Source organism: Theobroma cacao, chromosome 4 (genome assembly GCF_053813885.1).
Source record: "Theobroma cacao isolate CCN51 chromosome 4, ASM5381388v1, whole genome shotgun sequence".
Taxonomy (NCBI): domain Eukaryota; kingdom Viridiplantae; phylum Streptophyta; class Magnoliopsida; order Malvales; family Malvaceae; genus Theobroma; species Theobroma cacao.
This window is the reverse complement of record NC_142642.1, coordinates 2,971,448-2,979,123: the sequence shown is the minus strand read 5'-3', so window position 1 is coordinate 2,979,123 and position 7,676 is coordinate 2,971,448. Positions and strand designations below refer to the sequence as shown.

At 35.7% G+C, this 7,676-nt stretch overlaps 1 protein-coding gene across 1 annotated transcript; it reads left to right on the top strand.

The window, feature by feature from the left end:
* Positions 1-839: 839 nt before the first annotated feature.
* Positions 840-1,601, top strand: LOC18601101 (nucleolin). The gene has a single exon (XM_018119668.2). It carries the CDS (start codon positions 927-929, stop codon positions 1,443-1,445), a length of 519 nt encoding a protein of 172 aa, XP_017975157.1. The 5' UTR covers positions 840-926; the 3' UTR covers positions 1,446-1,601.
* The last annotated feature ends 6,075 nt before the right edge of the window (positions 1,602-7,676 follow it).

Sequence of the window (7,676 nt, the reverse complement as noted above, 5' to 3'; positions counted from 1 at the left end):
CCTAAATAGCTTAACGAGAGAGCAATCGTGAATAACATAGATAACTGACTCAGCTTCTATATTGTATAACGAGAAGAAGGAATTGCTAGAAAAATGATGACGTGAGCGTTCCAAGTTGGTTAAAAGACAATTTTGTATGCCAACCATGAAAAAAGTATGTATGGGATTAACAATAGGTCGCTTCCAAATTAATCTCCAAATTCGATTCTCCATCATATGGTTGAGACTAGCAATATAGTTCTATGTTGATTTAATTGTAAATTTTTTTAGTTTGTGATGCTATCCAAAATACTCTATCTTCACATGCATTTAGATCAGGAGTTTTTCAATCTAAGATATAATTCCTTATTTCTTGTGAGATGAAACCCAATATGTAATTAAATTTTTATTCACAAAAATTTTTAATTTTAGTGAAAAATTAACCATCATTAGATGTAATGTCAAATTGTATTTTTTATCTGCATGATATATGATTTGGTAACAGATGTAATCACATGATAATTGATATGTTGTACATCATGTGATTACATTATATATCATATTAGCAAAAAAAATTAATTGATATCGGATCTAATGACCAGTAATACGAGTAATAATCGTTAATTTTTTTTATCACGTGATAATTAATATGAAATAGATCATGTGATCGTATTATATGTCATTTTAACAAATAAATATTGATTGATATGGAATCTAATGATCGGTAATATAGGTAATAACCGATAATACGCGTAATAACTGTTAATTTTTTTTATTGTTTTGGGGAAAGCTATAAATTTGGCAGAAAAGAAGAAATAGAAAAATCCACCGAGAGAGATATAAAGAACCCTAAAAATCAGAATTTTGCAAACCACACCCCCCCCCAGCCCCTCAAAGAGGGCTGCTCTTCCCGTAAACCCCTACAAAAATTCCTAGCTTTGAATCCAATGGGCGAAACCAAGAGCGCCGACGAACCTGCATTGCCCGCCAAACGCAAGCCCGACCTCACCTCCCAAGACCAGGAGAACCTCCCCCTAAAATCCCGAAAACTCCAGACCCAAGACGAAACTATCCAACCTAAGGACGATTCCTTCGTCCCCGATAATGAAGAACCAGGAGTCGACGCTGAAGAAGAAGGAGAAGAAGACGACGATGACTATAAAGATGACGACGATCATGACGGGGAGGAGAATGGAAATGCGGCGGTTGACCGGAAAGGGAAGGGGATTCTGATAGAAGACGCAAAGGATAGCGACGACGATGACGATGACGATGATGATTCGAGTGATGGAGGGGACGAATCAGAGGGTGAGAGTGATTTATCAGATGATCCATTGGCTGAGGTTGATTTGGATAATATTTTGCCGTCGAGGACAAGGCGGCGAGTTGTGCAACCAGGGGTTTATATTGCGAAAGATGTCGGAAACAATGATGAAAGCGATGATAGCGATGGCAGTGATACATAGTTTTAGGGGAAGATTGTACTTCAGCGGTATTTTTGTGGTTTAATTTGGAGGTTAGTGGAATTTTGGTGATTAGTGTTACTCATTTCATGAGTTTATGTGCTAATTTTCTGTTGTAACTCAAATTTTTAAGTATGCTAGAATGTCTTAGGTTCAAAATTCCAAAGCTTTTTAGATTTTTGTTCATTTACCTGTTTCACTTGGTTTTGAAATGCCTTGAGATTAGTGAAAAAAAAAAGAATAGGGATTGAGATAGAGGGGAGAAATTAGCTTAAATGAGGCAAAATTAAGGGCCATGCAAATGGGTATTCGCTGTTAAGGCTTTGCAAAATTTGATCAAGTTGAGAGCTTTGGTACTCTAGGTGTGTAAAGAACTGATAAGGAAAAATGTTTGGAAAATGATAGTCCCTCTGCAATGGACGCTAATATATACATAAATGAATCCCTTTCCCCATTTAAACTTGAGAGTACATGCTTAAATTGTTGGAAGGAGAGTGACCTCTTTATAGGAAACAAGTGTGGCGTTTATACTTTCCATTTTGGAGAGCATTACTCGTTATTGCAAATCTTCAATTCTTACTCTTAGCTTGAGGCCTATCAGCTTAGTTTGCTCAAGTTGTTCACCTGTGATGTTTTCAGTGCTATTACTAGGGTGAAATATATGCGAGGGTGGTTGTAATAATGTGGTCAACAGTTCATAACTTTTAATATTTCCTATAAGCTTTGTCTAGTATTTTGGACACTGCCATGTAAGCAATTCCTTTTTTTTTTTCTTGTTTTGTGATTGACAAGATGTTCTTCATCTTGTTTAGTTGTGTTTTGTATGTTACTTCTGATCATGCCTACACTTATCTTCAAATTATCTACTTATTAATCACAGCTTGTCTTAGTTTTTCTTAATTTGAAAAGCATGCTTTGTTTTGTTCCCATCTGAAGATAGCTTAGGCAGGAATTGCATTCGCTCCTTTGTGGCTAGGCTAGTCTGTGGGCTGAGGTTAGTGATAAATTCATTGAGAAAGGGCAATAGCTCTTCAGAAGTTCCTAAATCTTCTAAAAGTATATTTTGTGTACTGCAAATTATGTAATTAAGGATCAATGAATTTTTTATCATGTTAAGCTGTCAGGTTCCTGATTAAAAAAAAAAAAAAAACCCTGCAACCAGTAATTGGTGCTAGGTATTGTCATGTGAAACAGTGAGCTATCAATCATATAAAGCATCTTTTTCCTTTTTACTGAGTTTAAACTTTGCATTTTAAGAGTTGAGGCTTGGACTCTTGCCTTTTCAGGATTGTAATAGGTATAATTTCGTATGAAATGGTGCTAAATTTGTAGTTCAGCTCCCACAGAGCTTTCATAGTACTTTTTTCTTGGTACATGATTTAATTGGAATTGGAAGTGCCATGTGATGGAGGCAATTGGTCTAGATCTCCCTCCTTTTTGTCTCTTATCTGGAATTTCATGAGCTAAGTTGACAGATCCAGTTCAAGTTAGTGTTGCGTAAATATTTAGGCACTGAGGGATCAGGCCTTGAGTGATGCCTTAGTAGTGGGAACCAACCCTCCTACATCAAGTTGCTTCCTTATTTGTTACTATTGTATGTGAATTATGATGATAAAAACTATTTAGTCATAAATATAATATTTTGCTAATGCAGAAACTTCATTGTTTTTATTGCCTTATCATAACTCTCTTTCAACAAATTGAATTGTGGATCTACATATTAAAAGAGTAGACACGTATTTCCTTTTACGGTCATAGAACCAATTTTGTTTGATAGAACCATGCTGTGTGGCATTGCCATACTTTTTCATCTCCCTCAACGAGCCTACTAACTGGTTAACTCCTTACGAAAATTTCTTTTCATGGCTATCACACGTTACAAGGGTAGACTCTCCTTGGCTGATCTTATGGCAAGCAAACTCTCTGAATGTTTGTTGCTAATGACAACCTTGTGGACCAGCATTATTTTTGGCACTAGGATTTTGCTTGTGTTTTTTTTTCATTTTTGAATATTAGTTTCAGTGAAAGTTAGCTAGCAACTATGCCTGGAGGCTTGCCTCGTGCAAATGCCGTATGCTACTGCACGATAGAGAACTTACTTCCACAGTTTGGATTAGAAAAGTATTATGTTCACTATTCACTCCTAGATATCTTCTCCCTACAGGTTTGATGTGATTTTTGGTCCATCCATGTGACATGCCGCATGTAGCCTTTAACGAGTCTAGATAACATGAAAATTCTTGTCTATGCTGAAGTTAGCTTTTCATCCACTTGGCTGTGTGAGTAATACAAGTGACTACAAACATAAGTATTTGGCATCAAAATGGATGTTAGATAAGTCCGGCAGTTTTTGTGAATACAGCTAAGAGAGATAGATGGATAGGATCGGCAGAAGCGAGAGCAGTGAGAGAGAGAGGGGGCGGGCGGGGGGGGGGGGGGGGGGGGGGGGTGGTGTGAACTATGACTGTTAAACCAGTATATTTGTGTCAAAAGCTGCATGTGGTAGATCAGATGCTGCTTTCAGACTGATTTTTCAAACAGTTTTACAATATGTAGATAATGCTTTGGCACCAATGCATGTGGCTGTAGGGATATGCGTTGATATATAATTTAAAGCATGAACAGGAGCTGACCTGTTTTATTAGAAGCAAATACTACTTGTTTTACTAAGATTTTCAAAGACAAGGTGTAGAAAACAAGCCGTAGGAGATTTCTGAAGCAGTGCAAGATCTTCCGCTCCTAACGAAGGTGCAACTTTTATCAGAAAGGGTGTGTTTGTTCGGCAGGCCAATGGGGCACGCCCAATCGTGCTTAGACTAGGGTCCACTGTTAGTCTTTGGCCCGCCTAGATAGTCTGTTGTGCGTAATTGGTGTTAACCTTGGGCTTTCAAAAAAATTGTCTGCCCATTCTGTCGACCTCACCCAAAACAATACTCACTTCGTTTTAATGGTCATTATTGTGATGATACATCTTGTAATTAGCACTCTGTAAAAAGTTCTACTCCAGAGAGGGTTCCACCATTAATTTTGCCCAATTAAATTATCAAAATATTCTTAATTCAAAGTTAGTCTATTTATACTTTAATTTTTAGTTCATTAATTAGTATATGATCTTCCTATTTGAAGTTTGAATCTCCCTTCTCTTAAATCTAAAAAAAAAAGTTAGTCTATTTATTTACATTTAAGGGTAGTTTGGTCATTATATTAAAAAATAACAGTGTAATTCTTTCTAGAAAGAGAATTATCCATATTAATTGAAAAAATAAACACTAATTTCTAGGTGAGAAAAATTGAAACCGCAAAGAGTATGAATGAAATTTATTTTATATTTTAAAATAACATCTACTTTTTAATGTTATTCTTTGTTAAAATACTAATTTTAGGCTGCCCTCTTTAGTTTTTATGTCATTTTAAAGGTAAAATTTGTGAAATAAGAAACAAAATACTTCTATATCTAAAGTTGTTTGTCATTTGAAAATTGGATATTGAATTCAGAACAAAAAAGAGAAGAAAAGTACTTGGAAAAAGAAAAAAAAAAAGAAAAAAACACTCTTAACATGGGCCAGCTGAGATGAGAAGAATGGATAGGCAATGTTAGGTATGGGTTTCCCATATCTTACTTTCTTTAGAAAAGAAGAGAAGTTGACATCAACCGACCTTTTATTTTTTGGTTTTGTTTTTGTGGTCCTTTAACCTTCATTTTTCTCCTTCTAGTATTTGCAGAAGAAGACCAGCACGACCCCTTTGTCCTTTAACCCCTTTGTCTTGGACCACCACAGACAGTTAAAGGGACATGTTATGTTTCATCTCCCTTTCAAGCCAAAGCCCTCCCCCTCCCCTTAACCTCTTCTAACAATGATAGGTTTGCATTAAAAACAATTTGGACCACAAACACCTCCCATCTTCATGCGTTATGATGCCGCATGCCCCCCCCCCGCTTTCAGCCCTAAAACCCCATACCATAGCATGAAATCATGCTCCTAATTTCTTCCAACTGTTTTAATGCAATGATTTCCTTCATTGCAAAATCAATCAGGTCTTTCTTATTTGGTGATGATAATCTTGGGGAATTGTCTTCCTGCTTTCGGATTATCTTTGTTTTGGGTTTTGCACCCTTTGTGTGTACTTCACATGGTTGCAATTCTTGCAAATGATGGGAGGGAGGATGAGATGAAAGATGGAAATGATCATCACCACTTTCAAAAGAATATCTCTCTCTTTCTTGGCTTTCACTTTCAATGATGTTCTTCTCCTTGTAATTATATGCAAGTGGGCCAATAATAATATTTCATTAGCCTACACTTTTTAGCCTAACCACTCCCTCTTCTGATTACAAATTACAATCCTTGGCACTGCATCTTTTTTTTGTCGTGTTTCAATTCAACGTCATCCCTAATTTAAAATCTATTGGACAATAAATATGCAGATTCTTATTATATTTATATATATTTAAAATAAATGTAAAATTTTTTTTAGGATCATTTTAATATTTCTTTTTTTATGTAGAAATTATGGACTTTATCAAGTGACATAAATACTTACTTAAATTAACAAATTTTGCCAGGTTAGAAACCTTTTTGTTTATTCCAAAAGCATTTTTGTTGCACATGTTACACTTAGACCTTATTTCTTCATCTTATCACTTGTTAATTAATTAGTATTAGTACCATCTTTTTCATGTCACAACCCAGGAGTCCTTTTTTTTAAAAGCATAAGGTCCATAAGATTTTCTCGAAAGCTGGTTATCTACTGGTACAAGTAAATCAAAAGCATTGCTTGATTCCGTGCATTTGAATGAACCAGCAGTATTCAATTTTCTGTGGAATCTTGGAAAAAAATATATATATATCAATCACACCAAACCCACCACCATGTTCTTTTTGGATGGTGATAACACAGGTCATTAATCCCACCCCATTCCTAAGGAACTACTAGTGAACTACCCAAAGTGAAAACAACAGTTTGAAAAAAGAAAAAAAAACAAAGAAAAATTGGTTAGCTGGGTTAATTGTATGTGTTACATTAATTTGTAATTACAATTTTCTAAAACTAATGAGATTATAACTAATATTCTTCAAAACGAGATGTTTCGAATGCATATATCATTTATCGTTGAATCAAATATTTGAATGTTAAAACTACTCAACGTTAACGCGTTGACGTATAAATATATGTCATGCATAAATAATTCAAGAAGTGCATAAGGATTTACATTAAAATAATACTAATGCATGTCATCCTAAGTTGAAAATAGTGGCAGGGAATGTGAACTTTGTAAGATAAAATAGTTTTCCTTTTTCAGAGGATTCCTACCAAAAGCAAAATCCCTTTAAAGTTTCAAAGGAGGCTTTTTGGCCATGCTAAATTGGTTTTCAACATAAGCTTTGTACAGCTCTCCTGAGTTGTGACCCATGTTAGGGCATTGAATAATTTAAGGTTGTAGCCAAAGAGTCATCTTCTAAAAGTCTGCATGCTGCTACTGTAAGGATAACTGGTACCCCACCATCACATGGCTTCTGAATCCAAATCTCTTCTTCTTTTTTCTTCATGGCTGAGTAGTAGGTAAAAAACTGGAGAAACTGGTTCTACAGGACCACTGAACATCTTCCGCGTGGCACGTTCAAGTGGGGTGGGGGAGTGCACACAGCAATATTTGACTCGAATTTGCATATTTCAACACTACAAGGCATGTTTTGTCATGCCACAAGAAAACAACAGATCAAACACACACAGCTACAAGACTTTTTTTAGCATTAGGTGGGTTGCTCTGGTGCTGGCATCCCAAGCCCCCCTGCCTCCACCCTTCTGCAATGTTGAACAAATGAAAAACATTTTCCTTATGAAGGATTGCCCTGTCAAATCCTGGAGATTATGTAAGTAAATGCAACCACAAAGTCTTCTTCAAGTCTTGGTACTGACCTCTTCAATGTTCTCCTTTTTACATAAATTCTTTTTCAATTTCTATCTTATGAACTTTACAACATTGACATGATTCTAGCTAAATGCTAAGTGTGGCTGTTATGCATAAGGAACATCACCAAAATGCCTCAAAATGGGAAGTGTGGAATCAAAGGGAAGGAGGAAAAATTTGCAATCACTCATTCAAATTATGTTGGAATTATCCAAAAGGAATCCTAAGGTTTTTTTTTTTTACTTATACCAACATCTCTCTAAATGCCCACTTTACAAAAATGATGACAGATGCCTTTTTCTAGACGGCTAATCATCCTTGCA

Coding starts and splice junctions, on each gene's coding strand:
- LOC18601101 (XM_018119668.2), top strand. CDS start 927: ATGGGCGAAACCAAGAGCGCCGACGAACCTGCATTGCCCGCCAAACGC.